Source organism: Temnothorax curvispinosus, unplaced genomic scaffold, assembly GCF_003070985.1.
Source record: "Temnothorax curvispinosus isolate PA1 unplaced genomic scaffold, ASM307098v1 QBEX01001658.1, whole genome shotgun sequence".
NCBI classification, from domain to species: Eukaryota; Metazoa; Arthropoda; class Insecta; order Hymenoptera; family Formicidae; genus Temnothorax; species Temnothorax curvispinosus.
The window spans coordinates 23,996-44,761 of NW_020211438.1; the positions used below are offsets into that span (position 1 = coordinate 23,996).

The 20,766-nt window shown below is 33.5% G+C and overlaps 3 protein-coding genes across 4 annotated transcripts; 1 reads left to right on the plus strand and 2 right to left on the minus strand.

Moving 5' to 3' along the window:
- Positions 1–502: 502 nt before the first annotated feature.
- LOC112467477 (valine--tRNA ligase, mitochondrial-like) lies at positions 503–6,067 on the minus strand. 2 transcript variants are annotated; one of them, XM_025036118.1, is made up of 16 exons: positions 5,743–6,067; positions 5,350–5,581; positions 4,838–5,084; positions 4,501–4,729; positions 4,156–4,335; positions 3,787–3,911; positions 3,439–3,713; positions 3,083–3,362; positions 2,853–2,975; positions 2,528–2,635; positions 2,174–2,333; positions 1,728–2,002; positions 1,310–1,516; positions 1,051–1,162; positions 730–959; positions 503–607 (listed from the first exon to the last, which is right to left on the minus strand). In XM_025036118.1, exons 1-16 carry the CDS (start codon positions 5,858–5,860, stop codon positions 539–541), a joined length of 2,970 nt encoding a protein of 989 aa, XP_024891886.1. In that variant the 5' UTR covers positions 5,861–6,067; the 3' UTR covers positions 503–538. The 2 variants fall into 2 exon arrangements, with proteins under 2 accessions (XP_024891886.1, XP_024891893.1); XM_025036125.1 differs by lacking the exon at positions 5,743–6,067 and having other exon boundaries at positions 4,838–5,117; positions 5,350–5,441.
- A 559-nt stretch (positions 6,068–6,626) lies between these two features.
- LOC112467456 (probable ATP-dependent RNA helicase spindle-E) lies at positions 6,627–14,943 on the minus strand. Its single transcript, XM_025036093.1, has 13 exons — positions 14,510–14,943; positions 13,309–13,444; positions 12,876–13,194; positions 12,345–12,802; positions 11,908–12,262; positions 11,563–11,729; positions 10,526–11,168; positions 10,065–10,405; positions 9,614–9,826; positions 8,619–9,296; positions 8,086–8,538; positions 7,537–7,868; positions 6,627–7,451 (listed from the first exon to the last, which is right to left on the minus strand). The coding sequence occupies exons 2-13, from the start codon at positions 13,408–13,410 to the stop codon at positions 7,310–7,312; spliced, it is 4,203 nt and encodes a 1,400-aa protein (XP_024891861.1). The 5' UTR covers positions 13,411–13,444; positions 14,510–14,943; the 3' UTR covers positions 6,627–7,309.
- Position 14,944: 1 nt separating this feature from the next.
- On the plus strand, positions 14,945–19,586 carry LOC112467464 (ATP-dependent RNA helicase Ddx1). The gene is made up of 12 exons (XM_025036101.1): positions 14,945–14,960; positions 15,118–15,169; positions 15,297–15,481; positions 15,572–15,771; positions 15,867–16,334; positions 16,657–16,826; positions 16,897–17,059; positions 17,181–17,367; positions 17,473–17,766; positions 17,838–18,055; positions 18,156–18,276; positions 18,419–19,586. Exons 1-12 carry the CDS (start codon positions 14,945–14,947, stop codon positions 18,529–18,531), a joined length of 2,187 nt encoding a protein of 728 aa, XP_024891869.1. The 3' UTR covers positions 18,532–19,586.
- The last annotated feature ends 1,180 nt before the right edge of the window (positions 19,587–20,766 follow it).

Here is a 20,766-nt window from a genome sequence, read left to right on the forward strand (position 1 = left end):
GGAGCGTACCGTTTGATCACAGCGATTGACCACAGCCACTCACAGCCCCCGATGCCTGAAGTTTTCCCCTGAACCAACCAATCATGCCACTTAGAAAGAGATAAAAGCTCTGTCTCTTTCATTTTTATATCAGAGAGAGAAAATAAATCTCTCAAAGCTTTCTCTCTTTCTCTCTCTCTAAAGAGTATAAAATATAAATCAGAATGTACACATTTATATCTTTTATATTTATAGATATTTAGCGTTCGCAACGCTCAAATTAGACTTTTAAACTCGATATATTTAGATACAATTTGAGAAAGCGAAGAAACTGAATTTAATTAAACTGAACTACATGGTTTCAGTTGGATTAAATGTGTCCATACACATTATTTCTCGCAGTAATTTTGTGTAATTTTTTGCGTTTAGCAGGACCACAACCAAATATATGAATAGTTTTTTTATTTATATATTAATTACATTATTCACAGGTGAGGGACGTAAGCGAATGGAAGCTATAACGTTGTACGCGTACTATTTTATTTTCTTCTTCTTATAATTAGTACACTCCTTCCAATTTATTCCTCTTCGCAATATTCTTCTTAACTTGTTCCAATATCGAAGTATCCTGAAAAATAACACATATGATAAATCCTTTATATGCAAAAAATAATTATAATTATGATATAAATGTATAACATTTAATTTATATTAAAGTATAATCGAGCACCATGTTTTTTTTTCACTTACTATAGCTGTAATGAGTAATGAGCAATCGTTTGTATGCATATATTGGATGGTATAAATACTGCCATCATTGGAATTATTGTTTTGTGCCGTTGTCATCCTATTAAAATTGCCATTATTTGCTGATTCTGTTAAATAAATAGACACGTTCCAGATTCTGCTCACTCCTTTAATCAGGTTCACATTTTTCTGATAAAAATCATAATCGTGCACATTGCCAACCAGAATATTAACTATGCAAATAGAAGCACATTTATTAAAATTTACCTTATATATTTAAATTATTTAATTAGCATATCTACTTCGCCAATTATTAATACTTACCTTCTGGATTCGACTTTTTGCTCACGTTCGCCATGCAGCTTCTGATCGCATTTATCACATCCACGAGATCACGCATTCTTTCCTCCAACGTGATGTCTCTCAGATGTTCAAACTATTAGAAGGATATTAGAAGAAGAAATGAGAATAGAAAATAAATAAAAATAAATTATTTAACATGTATATAGTAGCATTTAGGATAAAAACAGTAAGAGAAAGTTATATAAGAAAGAGTGATAATATGAGTATTTAGTTCACATACTTCGCATGGCATGGGATAGGAAGTCTCAAGCAACGAGGCAACTGACTGAAATCCTGGAAGTCCCTTTTTGGCAAGTCTCAGATATAAATCGTCCGACAGATAGGGTGTAACAGGTGCGAGGATGCGTAATGACACTTCCAGGCATTTCGCAAGAGTGTTGGAATGTCCAGCGGAATTGCCGCTTTTGAATCCAAATTTTGTACCCTCCTATGTTTAAAAATATAAAAAAAAAATGTTTTAACTAAGAATTACTTTAAGTAATTTAAACTACTTAAAATTAATTATATAAACCAAATTATTGTTATAGTGATCAAAATCTTGAAATTCTTAATATTTTTACAGAATTTACAAATTTATAAAAACCCTATAAATATTATTATTACATTATATTAAATAACATTGCGCATTTATATCATACCACATAGAAATCGCAGAATTCATAGTGCAGAAATTGGCGAATCGCAGCGATTGCTTTATGGAAATTTCGCTGGGCAAACGCATCGTTCACTATTCCTATCATCCACGATAATCGACTCAGAATCCATTGATCAAGATCGTTCAGATTTTCCTTTCCTTCATTTTCAAGTTGATCTTCCTTTATCATCAGTAACGCGTATTTGCTTGCCTGCCAGATCTTGTTACAGAAATATTTGCTTGTCCGACAATCATCCACATCGAAACTGATGGTGTGATCTATAGGAAAAGAGACAAGATATATAGTATAATAATAAAATATTTATCTCGTTATAAATTATTTAAATTACTTTTTCGATTCTTGAAATAAAAAAAAATTTTTTAACAAGATTTTAAAATTCTCTTACAAATTTCTCACTTTCTCTTTCTTAAGATTCTTAATTTGCTTACTCTTAATATTACGCGCACATAATGATAGTCTCAAAGCATCGGCACCGCAATCTGGTATTCCCGTGGAATACGATTTTGTATTAACACGCAACGTTCGCTGCAATTCTTCGGCGCTCAGAATACCAGCCGCGTGACTGTGTCTTGCTTGTTCGTTCAATTCCTGCATTATACGTGCATATTCTAATCAATTTTAAAATAATAAAACTACAACACACTATATTTCTTTTTAAATAATTCCAGTTTGTTGGTACTTAATCAATTTTTATTTACAGAGAGATTCTAAGAATTTTTATATTTTATAAGTGAATAAAGCCAAATAATATAATTATTGCTATAATTTCGAAAAATATTCACCTCAAAGGTACAACCATTGATAATGTTTTCTGGTGAGATAACATTGCCAGAGCTCTTAGACATTTTCTTGCCGTTGCCGTCACATAAAACGCCATGAAGTAGAACTTCCTGCACACATACATAATTTATAATTATCAATTGTATTATCAATTTAAGCACACTAATGATATCGTCCTTTACAATATTAAATTTTATAGTAGTATGCCTCAATGATGAATAGATCGGACTACTTATTGTTAATACAATATACAAAAGTTAATTAAGATTCTCATAAAATACTGATAAAAACAGATATAAATAATTTATATCTGTTGTATAATTATACTTTAAATGGCAAACGCTGTGTCAGTTCCAGACTTAGCATCACCATCCTCGCCACCCAGAACACGAGGATATCATGGCCCGTTTCCATCAGTGTTAGGGGATAGTGTCTTGCCATATCCTCCGTCTATAAATTTTTGTGATATGTAAGAAAATATATACAAAGTTATATCTAATAAAATATACATACATACATATATATATATACCAAAGAAGAATAATAAAGAGACTAACAATTTTCGGCCAGCCAAGCGTAGCAAATGGCACAATTGTCGAGGAAAACCACGTGTCCAGGACATCTGGATCTTGACGCAGGCTCACTGTGTCTCCGTATTTCTCTCGTACGCGAGAACGCGCTTCTTCTTCGGATCGTGCGACTATCCACGAAGTGGTGCTATTGCTACTGGTGGAGAAAATATCACTATCACTATCATCGTCTTTACGATCACCATGAATTATGGAATACGCCGGAATTCGATGACCCCACCACAACTGTCTCGACACGCACCAGTCCCTAAAGAAAAAATAAACTTTTTATTCTTGTGCAAACAAGTTTGCTTATTTATTTAATAATTAAATGATAATTTTACCTGGGGTTTTCGAGCCAGTTATACCATATTTGTTCGTGAATGCCGTCATCGTTCGGATCGATTTTTAGTTCACCATTCGCCACGGCTTCGCATGCCCGCTTAGCCATTGTCGCACAGCGCAAGAACCACTGTTCCTTTGGCAAATACTCAACCACATCATGTGTACGCGAACATAGTGGCAGTATCATCCGATGATTATCTTCCACACCTCTCACCATGCCTCGTGTCGATAATTGATTCATTAGTCTCCTCCGTGCGATGAATCTCGGAACTCCCTGAGACAATTTATTATTAATAATAAGACAATTAATAATAAGAAATGAATAATTCTTAGACGGGATCACACACCTTGAATTCCTTGCATGCATCCGTCATGTTGCCATCTTCATCAATAACTCTGATAACTGGCAAGCCATGTCTTTTGGCGATGTTGTAATCTAAGCGATCGTGTGCCGGTGTAACTTTTATTGCACCTGTAAAACAAATACTCACCAATAATCAAATAAAATAAATAATTAACAAATCAATAATTAAGTAAAAAATAAATATGTAAACTAGTTATATATATTACATATAAATTAGTTATAATATAAATAAAATTTTTAATCCAGAATAATTACTAGAAATTTGCTTTCTTGTATAATTTTTTTGTTTCTGTATTAAATATCCTACATAAATTTATTCTAATTTATCAATTTATTCTATATAAATTTTTACCAGTGCCAAATTCTCTCTTGACCGAAGAGTCGGCTATGATGGGTATAAAAGTCTCTCTTATGGGATGTAAAACGTGCCGACCAATATATCTCGAATACCTATCGTCGTTTGGATGCACAGCAATCGCTACATCTCCAAAAACTGTCTCGGGCCTAGTTGTTGCAATTATCAGTTCTTCCGCTGTGAAACCAAAGAAATTTACAAATCTGTTAGAAAGTTGAAATTAAAATTAAAATTAAAATTAAAAAAACAGGCTTTTAGAAAACATTTGATTATTTTTATCTCTTTATACGCATAATATATATATAATTCATATAATTTCTTATTTGAGCTTATTTAAATTACTCGAGTCTCTGATTGGGTAGGCCAGTTTGATTAGTTGGCCGACGGTGATCTTGGTATCATAGCCAGGTAATTGGAGTCGTGTCTTGCCGTTCACCACAAAGTCTTCGACTTCGATCTCTGAGATAGTGCTGCGCAGAGCTGGCGACCAATTAACAAGATCTCTGGCTCTGTACAACAGATTTCTCTCGTTTAATCGTACGAACGTTTCTGTCACTGCCGCGCTATGATTCTGAGATAAATAAAAATTCAATAATATTACAAATACAACAAATAAATAAAGCGACAAATGTAATTGTAACAATAAATTTTAGTATAGCACAACAGAAAAATATATTACTTCATCGATGGTAAAGTATTCTCTGTCCCAATCGAGCGTAGCGCCGAGGGCTTTCAACTGCTCCTTGATAATCGCGGCTTTTTCCGTCTTCCACTGCCAGATCAGTCGCGTGAACTCGGCACGGCCCACATCGTGTCGTGTAATGTTGCGTGTATGCCGCAACGTACGTTCCACTACCGCCTGTGTCGCAATTCCTGCATGGTCCAGACCCGGTATCCACAATACTGGATGACCCTTCATTCTGTGCCTGTGTGTATGTGCGTGAGTAGTAGAGAAAAATCTATAATAACGGTAAATTTACCTATAATAGATAAATGTAGCGCGATAAAAATTCTATAATATGTAATGTGTAATAACGTAATAAACATATATTACGTTATTACACAATATTCCAAACTATCATATTGTAATATCATGCATTATGTATTATGTTACACATATATTATTATTTATGTACATGTGTTATTTTATTATTATATTATATCATTATTTTACTATATACTTTTGCTAACCATCTCGCCAGAACATCTTGGATTGTAACAGTAAGTGCATGGCCCAGATGTAATATTCCCGTAATATTAGGTGGTGGTAAAACCATACTAAAGGATTCTTTGGCTTCCTTTTCCTCTTGCGCATTATTGTTTGTTCTCTTTGTTATCCTGGATGATGCAAAGTATTTATTACATTGCCAAATGTCATACCAGCCTTTTTCTACATCCTTTGGCTTGAAAGTTGCAGGAAAATCTGTATTTTAATATAAATTTTAGATTAATACAACAAGATATTACCTTCCAGTTAATCCTTATTAATTTTTAATTGATAATTTTCAGTTGATTCACTTATACTTGCAAGCTTTAGTGTATGCAAGCTGGGTGTAAAAAAAAGTAAGATAATAGAAAAAATACCTGTTAGTCTTTTATTGTTCCATGATTCTGTTGCATTTGCAGGAGAAGTACAATAACGTAATCTCCGACAGCAAAAACTCGCATGTAGAAAAAGGCGATCAAACAATGTATGTTTCATTTTTATTACTTGGTTCTTGTGAGAATTATAATGAAATTTACAAGTAACAAACGAAAACTTGTGTTTTTAATAAATTTATTAATCAACTAGCCATATGTATATAGTTTTCGCTTTCAGCATAATACACACTTCTTCACAAAATTTTCAATCATGCGAATGCATGAGGTTATGAGGTATAACCATAACCTAACCTAACTCCAAACCTTATACCTATTATAATTGATAAAAAACAAAAATTCTTAAAATCACATATTTTTTATCTTCTTATTTGTTTCTGTTTCTTTTTGATTTCATTCTTCTAATCATTGTTAATTTTTAAGTGTTTTTAAACTTATGTCAGCTGCAGAATATTTACAATCGGTATGATTAACGTTTGGAACTTTATCGACTGTTGGTAATCATTAATCCATCTTATTGATGTATCAAGAAATATTTATGAATTCTCAAGATCACAATTCTTAGAACTTGGGAAAATTTTTAAAATTCTAAATAGCGCAACCTCTTTATCGATTATGTTCTTTTGATACTTTGTCAACTTTTGAGACTTCTGATTTTCGCCATTTGAAGTTTCGATTTATATCGCTTCTTCATATTTTGTTGATTTTCGCATTGAAATTTCGAAACTCAAATTCTGAGGATTACGATTCTTGAAATTTTTATTAATTTAGTAGTATATAGGAACAGAGATGTGTGGAAAAATGTGATTTACAGGGAAGATGTGTTTATAAAACAAATATTTCGCAGCATTAATGCGTTTTTTTTCCCATTATATTCTTAAAAAATTACAAAATGCACATTATTTATAGTGATACATACTCGTACATATGTGGCTTTTGCCTGTCAACAATATAGTTGTGTAAAATCTTCGAAAAATAAAAATAAAAAGGAACAAAATTAAGTAATATTATAATTAAATTAATTAATTGTAAAAGTAATTAATTGGTCAAAGAAATTGAAATATGGAGATCACGTATAGGCAATGTAAATAATGGATGACAACAAAAATTCTCTTTTTTTAGCAAACTCCTTCTTAAGAGAATGACGTATTATTTTAATTAACATAAGAAATAATAAAATTATATGTTATCTATTGTAGAGATAACATATAATTAAATATACGTAAAAAATAACTTTTTTGTATATCCACACTATCACATAAACTTAAGTAAATTGCTCCTATTGTTACATGAATCAATAGAATGTCTCTATTTTATCTTCTTTTATTCTAGAACTGCATTTCTCTCTAATAATAAGTCAGAGAATTCTGTTCTCACTATACGTTCGCTATATAATTACGTAATACATAAGGTGAACAAAAAAATGATGCATAAAAATGCTTTCTCATGTTTATACCATTGAAATAGAGGATCGGAGATTTAAAAAAATCCAGAACCAACTTGCAGAATTACAATAAAATCTGCAAGTTGGTTCGGGATTATTTTTAATCTCTTAATGTAGTTGATGCTGCAAAAGTTTCTCTTTCTCTACATGTTGCTCCGATTGAAGATGACAACGTAGCTCCAATAGGCCAAACGTTTCCTTTCCACATAATTTACAAAAAGCAGCCACGTTTGCCATTTTGCGTGCATCCCTGGAACAAAAAAAAAAAAAAAAAACAAAAAATATATAAAATATAAATCTAAGAATATACAAAAAAAAATATAATATCTACATACTCGTAGGCAAGATCCTGTAATTGTGAGAGATGCTGAAGCATCTCCTCCATCTGTTCATTTGTTTCGCGTAGTTCTAACGCGTTATGCAACGGATATACGTCGTATTTTATCACAGATTTTTGAACGGACGGCAAAATATGTGGTCTGTTATAGCGATTCCACTTATTGCTGTGACGATCGATTTCGTCGTCTTTTGGATTTCGTAATTGTCTTTGTTTGTCTCTCACGTTCAGTAAAATGTGTTTGATTTTATTTTGACACATTATAATATCCTCGTCACTGGAGTTATCTAAACGCATCCCGGTATTCATCCAGTGACGCAGTTTATTTATCTAGAAAAATTGATGATCAATGTTATTATTTATAAAGCTGAGAGGAGTAAAAAATGAAGTAATAATAATAGAAAAACATTATAATTATATAATCTATCTATAAAATTAATGGAGATTGATAGGAAGCAGAAAATGAGCAATCTTATGTAATATCTTATGTAAATTTCACGATAAGTATTGCGAAATTATCAGTTTATTATTTATGAAGATGATATACCTCTTTCACATCATCCATCGTGATATCTACGTCAAATGGAATTTCCATATCGTGATCGGGAAACATAGCCCGGTTAATGCAATTATCTATCGGGCCCAAACCGCATAAAGCTCCCGTATAATAAGTTTTGCGAGAATTGCATCTTAATTCCATACGCGGTGCAAAAATTAGCGCGAGCAATGCCGCAAGTCCAGGAATATTTGGCAGAAAAGTGGTATTTCTTAACGTTAGAACATTTTTTACGGATTGAGTGATGCTCTGAGCGACCAAAAGACGTCTCGATTGATTGAGATCGTTATCTAAAAGGACAGAATTGACGGAATTCATTTCTACACTTATCTTCCTTAATTTTTCACCCAACGTCAACTGGATCAACTCCATTTCTAAGGGAGAATCTGGACCTTGGAGTTTTACGCTAAAATTGCAATCCTCTTCTCTAGGTGGATTAGGATACTATAAAAGTATAAAATTAATTGATTTTTCAACAAATAGCTACCATAAATCTTCATACAAAGTTCAACTACTCTACGTACTTCTAACAAACAATGTTTGTCATATTGTTCCTCTTCATAAAACTTTTTCTCCTCTATCGACATTGCGTTAACCGTATCTATATCTGTCCTTAATTCATGATTATGCTTCGATAAATAGGTTTCTTCCCTTTTTACAGCATATCCTTTTTCAATCAAACCCTCATTAACATTAAATCTCTCTCCTTTCTTATTAACCACAATCAACTCTAAGTTAATAACGCTATCAACAACCGAGTAAATTTTTCCAAATATCTTTTCGTTTTCCTTGATTTGTGCCACAAAATAATTTCTCGATCTTTCCGACCATTGGTGAACATTACTTTGATTTGAAGGTCGCAAAAAAGCTAAATTGCAAGAAAATGCTAAGGGAGGAATATTTAAGATTGTAGAATTATTAATTTCTCTTAGATCACTTAATCGTACTCTGGAAAAACGACCGTGATCAATAAAGAAAATGTCGACCAATTCTCCAACTTCTGAGATGAATTCTTTAATTATGGCACGATGAAAAGTCGAAAAGTTATTCTTTTCCATAGGGGCAGCGATTATGGTGAAGGTTTTTGGGATAGAGAGAAATTTTTTCAAAGGATGTTTGTTGAGACTCTTTTCTATAACTCGCATTTCATAACGAGTGGTATCGTCGTCAAGAGTTGCCCAGAAATATCCAGGGCTAATAATCTAAAAATATTACGTGTAGGTATATATATATATATATATATATATATATATATATATATCTATATAAAATTACAAAAAAATAAACATTTAATTAATAGAGAGTAAATAAAAGTTTTATTATGCTAGTAATTAGATAGCCATGCATCTATTAATTATTGTAGCAGACAGTAAGATACAATGCATACAATAATTCAATTTATTTTAATTATTATAAATATTTTTTAATGACAAAAATGAAAGACACCTATATAAAAAATTTCTTTTAATTTTATATAAAAATTATTCTTTACTAACCAATAAAATAAAAGAAAACTTACAGTTTGTATAAATAAAGGTATAAAAGTTACATCAAGTCCTGGCAATGTTGGTCTGATTTTAGAAACGTTGGTCTCTATCATCCTAACATTTCTACGAAAGAAAAAATTCCTTTCGAATTTATGGACATCATAATGTCTCGCCCTCTCATTTGCTTCTTCTACATTCAACAACTTTATTTCAATCGGGATATTGCATTGTTTCATCATGACGGCCTGATAAATAAACGTTATTATATTAGAATAATACTAAACTATTTTTGTTTTACATAATCCGAATATCTATATTATACATATTTCTTTATAATTATATTCATTTGTGTTTACACATACACATTAAGTAATAAATTTATATAATATCATAGCTTAATTATATACATATGTGTGCGTGTATATATAATATTTTACTCTCATTCATGTTATTTATATGAAGCAAATATATTAATATAATCACCTGATAAACAGACTCCGATATATTTTGAAGACTGTCGTCAATGTCCGTTTCTTTCTCGCGAAATTGCACGTAAACACGCGATGCATTAAAAGATATTACTATTTGTTTTTCTGGAATTCTTAGATGTTTGGAAAAAATCTCTTGAAATTTCTTAGCATATAAATATCCAGGTTGTTTCATTGGCCAACCTCTTAAATAAACTGTCTTCATAGGATCTAAACTGCCGAGAGTCATTGAAATATTTTCTTCATAAGTTTCTTGATTTTGCAAACGTTTGACAAAATAATTGGGATAGAAAGCTCCAGCAAGTACGAGTTTAAGAACAAAATCGCGATCTACACCTAGAAGTAAATGAGGAAAATAATTAAAAATAATTAGAAAATAAGAAAAATAATAATCAAATAATTTAATATTTTAATGAATAATTCAAAAAAACTTGAACGTTAAATAATTAAATATACCTTGCCAAATGACTTTATTAACTCCTATACTTTCTTTAATTCCCAATCTCAGCAACCTAATGGTGATCTCGTTCACCAGAGCATCTAATTCACGCAAGGCTTTTATCTGAAGTCCATTTCTCTGGCCCCATTGTCTCTCGGCTTGATGAGTGTTTAATCGACGGTTAGCTTTTTCATTTTGCCACGTCTTATAAACATTTAAGGTGGCAATGCAGTCGCTATCAGAATTGTGAGCCCATTTTTTTCGAATCGTATAAGAGGAAACGGTAGGATGGCATTGCTCCATAGAAAAAACATCTTTAACAGCCATGCTGGCCCCCAGAATAATAGCGTCTCGTAAAACCCCAAAAACATGGCCCAACATGATTAATTTCGAAATTCGAATGTCGAACGGAAGATGTGCCATTATCTTGCCGAGATCGGTTAACTTTCCGTCAAACAGTTGATAAGAATCATCGTCTACCAAAGCTCCGACCTCTTTTAAGCTTAAGATGGTATTTGCCAAATTAGAGAGAGTAGGTGGATCAAGGGAATGTGAAAGAAGGATACGTGGCTCGTCGAGGTCAAGAATTTTGGCGCGGAGAACGACATTGGCGAGTGGGGCACGGAGCATTTCTGGCATACTGTGGTCTTCTAAAATATTCTGTAAATTTTATGGGAAAATAAAATTAATAAATATTACATGAAAAAATATAATAAATAATTAATAATATAAACTTAATGGATTATTATAATTTTATATTCTTGTAACTGTATGATAGTTTTTTTTAAAGATTTACAAGTGATATTTATATATATATGCGCGTGTAACAATATATACGGACTATATATTATGGACTATAACACGCGAATATCACTTGTAGATCTTTAAAAAAAGTATTATATAATTACAAGAATATAAAATAATAATAATCCATTAAATTTATATTACTTATTAAATATTAGATGCTGTTAAACGTAGTTTTAAATTCCAAATAAAAATTTTGTTTCATATATCACAATATTAGCATAATATAATTCTTATATAAACTACTTACATCATAAAATGCTTTTGGTACTAATCTGTACACTCTGCCATCCATTACACGACCCGTGCGACCAGCTCGTTGAGTACAATTTGTTTTACTCGCCCAACAAAGTTGCAAACTTTGATAATAAGTTGCAGGATTAAATGTCAGCAGTTTTACGAGACAAAAGTCTATCACTATAAATTATACGTATTTAATTAACCACTGTCTTTTCACTTATCATTAATTATTATTATAAAATAATATTTATTTAAAATTTTTTAAAATATTTGAAATATTTCTTTGTAATTAAACTGTCGTTTTCTTTTCTCAAGAATTATGATGATATATAATTCATAAAAATTTTATATTTACCATATTTTACATCTGGCACCGTAATACTGCTTTCAGCAATATTTGTAGAGAGTATAATGCGTCTGTAACCTTGCGGTGGTTTTTGGAAAACGCGATGCTGTTCATTATCATCAGAAATCAATGAATGCAAAATTGTTAGGTCCCATAATTTTTCATGGAAAACCGACAAGTAATCATATAATTCCTCAATTTCATAAATTCCTGGCAAAAATACGAGAACGGCATGTCTCTGAGGCGGCGTTGAGTCTTCTTCGTTATCATTCATATCAATTTCATCTAGAGCATTGATAATAAGCGAGCAAAACTTCATCATGCTTTGAGTGACTTTCGGTTCCATGACAGATACTTCTGGTATCTATAAAATCGACACACGTATACAAAATCATAAAATTATAAGTACGTACTCTCTAAATATTCTTCACATAATCTTTACTCACATTTCCTATATCGTTTATCTCGTCCAAATAATACGTACGAATCTGAAAATTTCTTTTCTCGGGTATCTTGATAACTGGCGCTGGAATTAAATTATTTTCTACTTTTGTAGAAAAGTACCTCGCGAATTTCGTTACGTCGATTGTTGCCGACATGAGAATAACTTTAACTTGTCTGGAATTTGTTTGTAATAATCTTTTAACCACAAGTAAAAGAAAATCCAAATTTTGATCGCGTTCGTGAATTTCGTCCAATATAATGTGCGTATAGTCCAACAAATGCTTTTGGTGAATCAAATGTTGCAGGAGAATTTCGGTGGTGCAATAAGTTAAACGGGTTTCAGGTGAGACTTCCTGTTGCATACCCACTTTGTAGCCCACGAGGGTACCAAGACGCCAACCTCCTTCATGACACACTCTTTTGGCAATGCTTATCGCGGCGATTCGTCTTGGTTGCGTAACTATATCAATATTGTACGTTTTGTATAATTTGTATTACGTTACGTGTAATAGTAAAACTGATTTAAAAAATACCTATAATATTGCAGTTAAGTCTCTTTTTGATATTAGCATCGAGAATAAATTGTGGAATCTGAGTGGTTTTTCCACAGCCAGTTGGTCCTCGAATGACGACTACAGAATTTGTCTCGATTATCGGTAGTATTTTATCCTTCATGGCCAGAACAGATAGATCATTATTAGATTGTGGACTGTAAGTAAAACTGCACTCTCGATAGACTTTAGCCAGATCGTCCCTATAGAGTTTTTGCATATTGTCTTCTAATTCTTGGAACGTCATATCTAACTTGCAAGACTCCTTTCTATTCTCAACCCTTTCTCTATTATTCATAAACTAAAAGAAATGTAGAAACATAATAGATGACACGTCTTATATGTCTTTGCAGAATAAGTATCTATCTTTCAAATGTGCAAAAAACTTTGTATGATTAAATGATAATGCTTGTACCTTTAAATATTCCTCAGCTTCTGCTTCTGTGTAATCCTTGACAAAAGTTTCTTCACAAACAGACTGTGTAGATGTAACATCTCTCCAACTTGAAGAATCCATGGTTAAAAATCTTTTTCACACAATCTTTCGTGATCTGCAAGTTGCATAAAAAATTTTACAATAATATTAAATTAAATAATTGTAAATATATGTAATAAATTACTTGTGCAAAATTAAAACAATATCGTTCAAAAATATATTAAATTGAGTTCGTGGTCTTGTTTCGATATGCAAATAATGGACTCGTTGAGTCTCGATAATTTTAACCTCCGTGTGCATACGTGGGTCTACGGCATCCGAGCCAAAATAAAATATCTATTCGTAACCACAAAACTTGAAACTTGCAAACCAGCCAGAAAATATCAAATAAATGATGTTATCGAAATGACTAGAAAATTGTCAACTACACTACAATGTAGACAGATGTTTTTGTAAATTTTTTCAGATTTTTAAAAATGCTTAAAAATAGGGAATGTTACTGAAAAAACGTACGCACACGAAAAGTGAATTACAAGGCCTGTTCTTTTCAGTTGAAACTTGAAACCTTATTCTCGCAAAACATCGCATACTAACTTATGCGTAATCTTTCCTCTTTTTCTTTTCATGTTGGAGAGAAAAAGAAAAAAAAGATGAACCATGCAAGAAGTTGAGCTGAAAAGAACAGGCAACAATTGTCTGACTGAGGCCCACTAAATTCTATATTTGATAAGATCCTACTTACTACCTAGTTACTACTACTACTACTACTACTACTTCTTCTTCTTCTTCTTATATTACTGGTATTTTCAATACAGCTAGCTAATACGTAATAGAAGCAATTTGAATCAGTCGCAATCGCTGTTGAAAGTCACGCTGTCGAATGTAACGTACGTCACGTGTAATATATACCGATTCTGTGCTTACTTGTGCTCACTAACCGGCCAAGTAACAATTGAATACGATGTAATATAATAAGTTTACAATACAGACTGCGGTCCGGTCCACTTGAGTATTTGACGCTACAAGCTACAAATGCTTTGAAGCGTTCTTCTCTTTTTTCTTCAGAAAGAAGGAGAAGAGGAATGCTTCGAAGCATTTGTAGTGTCAAGGCGTCAAGTGGATGCCGCAGCCACAGTCGATGTCCTATTAGAAATAGGTCTGGTTTATAGAAAATAAATACCTGTGAAACTGATTTTCCTCTTCTTCTGCTTTAGTAAATACGATCTGATATGATCCCTCGACCCTCAGTAGGTTCCTCACCTCACGTGTGACACGTGTTCCCCTTCTTCTTCTTCTTCTTCTTTGATTGGCCAGTGATCACGTGTTCCCCGGTGTTCGAAAAGGGCACTGATTGGGCACTGTTCAATCCAGTCGGCAGGGCAGAGGGATCTTTCACCGAAGAGTGCAAAGCCATCTGGCGGTAAACACGAATACCGTTTAATTGTCCAATCTAACCTGCTCGAGAAGTCGAGAACTCGAGCTGTTGAGATTTGATGAGATACATCAAGATTCAAGATACATGCGGACGAGGACCGCCGGCTGGCATATATTCTAATTTAGCATAGCACGTTTTTCGCATTTTTATACGTATCGAGATAAACACAATTGATAAAGAATGACTGCTTTCGAAGGTATGACGTATGACGCTTTCAGCAAATTACTTGTGTTATAATTTAGCTTGTGCAAAATGTCAGTTTACTTGTGTCAATTTGCGCAATAATTGTTATATTCTTGTATCATTTTCTACACACATATCACAATTATATATTAATCTTTTTTACGTTTTAGAAATGGGTGTTTTGCCAGAAATAGCAAAAGCTATTGATGAGATGGATTGGACGTAAGTAAAGATAGGATCAAAAGACGTAACTTTACGATTAAAAAGTGACATAAGTGACATATATCAGAGAAAGAGAGAGGAAGAAAAGATAATATCATTAGTCTCAAAAACATAATATAAATTGCAGACTACCGACAGATGTTCAAGCCGAAGCTATCCCATTGATTCTGGGTGGTGGCGATGTACTCATGGCTGCAGAAACTGGTAGTGGAAAAACTGGTGCTTTCTGTTTGCCTATTTTGCAAATAGTTTGGGAGACTCTTAAAGATTTGGAGTCTGGAAAAGGAGCTGGAACTGCTGTAGTTCAACAACGTATGTATTAACGTTTGACAAAAGTGCAATCTTACAACTTGTCGACTTGTCAACTTGTCAAAAGTAGTAGAAATATTTTATTTTTTATAGCGACACATTGGGGACTGAGTCTCTTTGATAGAGGACATGCCATGGCAGTAACGCTGGATGGTTTAAGATGTCAGAGTAGAGAACAAAAAGAATGGCATGGTTGTCGTGCAAATAAAGGGGTATCGGGAAGCGGCAAGTATTTTTTCGAAGCAACGGTCACCGACGAGGGTTTATGCCGAGTTGGCTGGTCTACGTCTCAGGCAAGCATTTTTTCATAAATGATACGATAATCATTGCTCTAAATTACTTTTGATTGAGAAAGATTCATTAAGAATTTTTTTTACTCTTGGAATAGGCTGCTTTAGATTTAGGAACAGATAAATTCGGTTATGGATTTGGTGGTACGGGAAAGAAATCGAATGCGAAGCAATTCGATAACTATGGAGAGGCTTTTGGGATGCATGACGTGATCGGATGTTTCCTCGATTTGGTGAAGGGCGAAATAAAATTTACCAAGAACGGCGTAGATTTGGGTGTCGCATTTACATTAAATGCACAGCAAAAATCACAGACTTACTATCCCGCTGTCGTGTTGAAAAACGCTGAGATGGCCTTCAATTTTGGAGCGCACGCGTTTAAGCATCCACCCCCAAATGACTATGTAGCTGTATCGTCGGCTCCAAAAGAATCTGTCAAGTACAATCCTGTTAACAGCACGCAGAGCTCTAACGAAAGCGATAAACCGAGAAATAACGCACCTCAGGCGATCATCATAGAACCTTCTCGCGAATTAGCTGAACAAACTTACAATCAAATTCAGAAGGTGAGACGTCAAATAAACTTACCATCGAAACTATACCCTATCGTTCAAAAGTTTGCAAGTACTATACCTTCTTAAGATAAACACAACAGTGATGCCAATAAAATTCTTTAAATGAAATTTTTCCTCGAAAAATGATTACAAACAAGTGTAATACTGTGTTTAATAATTAAAAGATACGCAGTAAAGTTTCTCATATATGACGTTTTTCTTTACAAGTTGACACCATTGTTGGTTTTCTTAAAAAGGTAGTTGTTAAAAAGTCTTGTAAACTTTTGAACGGTAGTTTATATGATATTAACCAAGTGGCCTTATTATTTTTTAGTTCAAGACACATTTAAAGGATCCGATGATCAGAGAACTGCTTGTTATTGGTGGAGTAAACGTAAAAGAGCAGATTGCTACTTTGAATTCTGGCGTGGACATAGTAGTCGCGACTCCCGGACGATTGGAGGATCTCATACAAGGCGGTTATTTGTTGTTAACACATTGCAGGTAATTTATGATTTAACTCGCAAAGAAATAACACCAGGTCGGTATAAACTATAAATTAATGTATTTTAAGGTTTTTTGTGCTGGACGAAGCTGACGGTCTACTAAACCAAGGTTACACCGAACTTATCGATCGTCTGCACAGACAAATCCCGAAAATTACATCTGACGGCAAGAGATTGCAAATGATCGTGTGCTCGGCGACATTACACTCATTCGACGTTAAAAAGATGGCCGTAAGTATCTGATGGCACGAAATGTATCCGCATCATTCATTATAATTGTGTAATATATAAGTAAGTAAGCGAATATATACGTATGTACGTACGACGTTTGAGCGTTTGATTTTTATTGCAGGAACGTTTGATGCATTTCCCAACTTGGGTAGATCTAAAGGGCGAAGATGCAGTACCCGAGACCGTACATCATATCGTGGTGATGGTAGACCCGCAGAAGGACAAATCGTGGCGTGACTTGAGGCACGGCATAGAAACTGACGGCGTGCACAAGAGAGACGAGATGAATAGAACAAATGATATTGCCTGTTAGACAAATTGTCTTAATCGCTAGATAATAATCCCATTCTCACGCGATAAAAATAACAAGAGCGATAACAAGATATGATCTAATAATTACGTTCGTCCTACAGGCTCGTTGTCAGAGGCTGTGAAGATACTAAAGGGAGAGTACTGCATTCGCGCTATTAAAGAACATAACATGGATCGGGCATTGATATTCTGCAGAACAAAACTCGATTGCGATAATCTCGAGAGGTATCTGCAGAAATCCGATCGACAGAAGTTCTCGTGCGTATGTCTGCACGGAGACAGGAAGCCCGCAGAGCGTAAGGCTAATTTGGAAAAGTTTAAACGTCAAGAGGTGAAATTTTTGATCTGCACCGATGTAGCTGCTAGAGGATTGGATATCACCGGTCTGCCTTTTAGTGAGTAATTATTTGGACAAAATCACTCGAAAGCAACAACACGGTACTTATTTTTGCACTATTTTTTTTAGTGATAAATGTGACTTTGCCCGATGAGAAGTCCAATTATGTGCATCGCATTGGAAGAGTTGGTAGAGCTGAAAGAATGGGTCTGGCTATTTCTTTAGTCAGTAGTGTCCCAGAAAAAGTGTGGTATCACGGCTCCTGGTGCCCTTCTCGCGGAAGAAATTGCAACAATACCAACTTGACTGATCAAGGTGGCTGTTGCGTATGGTACAATGAACCTCGGGTAAGGCTCGAATATAATCTACTCTTGATTTGAGACAAGAAAATTTTATATAAAACTTGATTAATGGATGAGTATTTATAACTAACTGATGTTTTCACAGTACTTGGCAGAAATTGAAGATCATTTGAATGTGACGATTCAACAAGTCAGTCCGGACATAAAAGTGCCAATGAACGAGTTTGATGGAAAAGTTACGTATGGCGAAAAAAGAATGGCAATGGGTATGTAATATTGTTTTTCATTTATGTTACAATCAACAATTATTATATAAAACAAAAATAAGGGCTTTTCTTCGCTATTTCTTTCTTGAATAAGTAACAAAAATGTTTTTTGTCAATTGTTATATGTCTGTGTATCTTACAGGTTCTAATTACGAAAATCATGTCCAACAAATGGCTCCTGTTGTGGCCGAGTTAGCCGCGCTGGAATCTCGAGCGCAAATTACGTTTTTAAAGACGCACATAGCGGAGCGTTAAAGAAATACTCAATTGAAGATATTAACTGAAATTCTAATCGAGTCTCGCAGAGTTCTAGTAATATAGAATTCTATTCCAATCATAAATGTTAAAGAAAATTAATTAACGTTATTATAATTAATTTATGTTATGATATTTATCTTATAATATTTTAATATGATCTATCTAAAAATCTGTTTTATCTATCATTGCTATTATTTTTTTTCCTTTCTGTATTTATGAACATTTCTAAAGCTTCTTTTGCATTTGTAACAAATCATGGCATATTGCATAATAAACATATAAGCGTAGTAGAAAAAAATATAACTGTTTCTTTCTTGTGTGTGATACATTAAAATGATATGCGATAAAAAATATATATACCTTGTGAAAATTGCACCTGAACGCTAATTGCCACAGAGGCATCTGCCATTTACGGCATATCAAGACATACGGTAAGTATTTATTGTATCGTTATATCCTCAATAATTATATCATCATTTTACACATCGTTTTAGTTACACAAACGTATGATACAATGGCTCTCCCTTTTTACTCTTGTAATTTTTCTCCCATATATATATATATATATATGTATATATATATATATATATACACACACACACACACAGAGCAGTTCTTTTCCGCTGACTTGTCTTCTTTTATTTCGACGAATTCGGAAGTGCGCGAACGCGAGTGACAGTATGCGGAGCGCGAGTGAGTCGGGCGTGACATTTTATGTTACGTTTTGCACACTCACTTGTGTTCGCGCACTTCTAAATTCGCGGAAATAAAAGGAGACAAGCTAGCGGAAAAGAACTGCTGTATGTGTGTATGCGTGCTTATATTGTTTGTGCATACGCGTTTTTCTTTTCGGTATTTATATAATATATATATAATATTACGTACGCTTAGAATTTACTAAATGACTTCTGTTTAATTACACATAATAATTTATACACATAACTCTTATATATTCTCGAAAGCAATGGTAAACGACTAAAGTTATACAGTATACAAATCATACTGTTCTCTTCTCGCCGCAACTCGGATACAGCGTGTTTTCGGTTTTCTTTTTTTTCTTCGTTTTTAACATGTTAAAGAGTCCTACATCTTGCGCGCGATGAATTTATCGTGTCCGTCTCTTTTTCACACACGTAACGAACGAGAGACACGCGCGTCTCTTTACGTTTATAAAGATTCATTTCTCCCTTTCCTCTTTTTCTTGCGCAGTTAGTACAACGAATGTTAATTAAATCTTTATTTGCTAAATCAATTTATTAATCCATTAGCCTTAAGACTTTATGTAAACATTTCTTGTTCTCTTCTCGCCTCTCATATTCAGCAGACAGTCATCACAGAATGAGAATGAAATATTTTCCTCGTAATCTAATAACACGTTTAACGCAGTCATGCACATAGTCCCATATACATCTGAAATACACGCAACCATTCAAACCGTGCGATTGATTCAATGAATTGTGTATGTGTATATATATATATATATATATATATATATATATATATATATATATGTGTGTGTGTGTGTGTGTGTGTGTGTGTGTGTTTTTTATTTATATTCTGCTTGTGTTCGTTCCACGATCCGCATTCGAATGGCACCATCAGATATACAACGATATACACGCATGCTAAGTGCCTTTAACCATGTATTATATGTATTTGATCATTTGCGTACTTTTATACGGCAGCATTATATAGTTTTTTCATCTGTATTAATTGCACTGTACGCAAGGTACTATTGATTCACCTCATCTCGTTCTCCCTTCTTCCTCTCTCTCTCTCTCTCTCTCTCTCTCTCTCTCTCTCTCTCTTCACACATTAATGTAACTCCTCTCGATGGAATTACAGGTCACAGTGGCGAGAGTACAAACAAAGTTGATGAGAATCGTGGCACGAACAATATGAATTTGATTTCCTAACGAATTTCACGAGTCGCGCAATCATTCACATCGCGTTTACTCTTACTCGACTTGTGTCGAGTCAGTTACTCCTAAATTAGTATAGCACTTATTAAATGTCACTATTAAAGAGATACCTTCTTTCACACTTTCATCTCTCTCTCTTGCACCGATAGTAATAATAATAATAATAATAATAATAATAATAATAATAATAATAATAATAATAATAATAATCCATCTTTAAGTCTTCAGCTAGACATCTTTCTAAGAGACACGCAATAACGAATAATTTAATGATACGAGAGAAAACGGGGTACGAGGGGACGTAGTTATA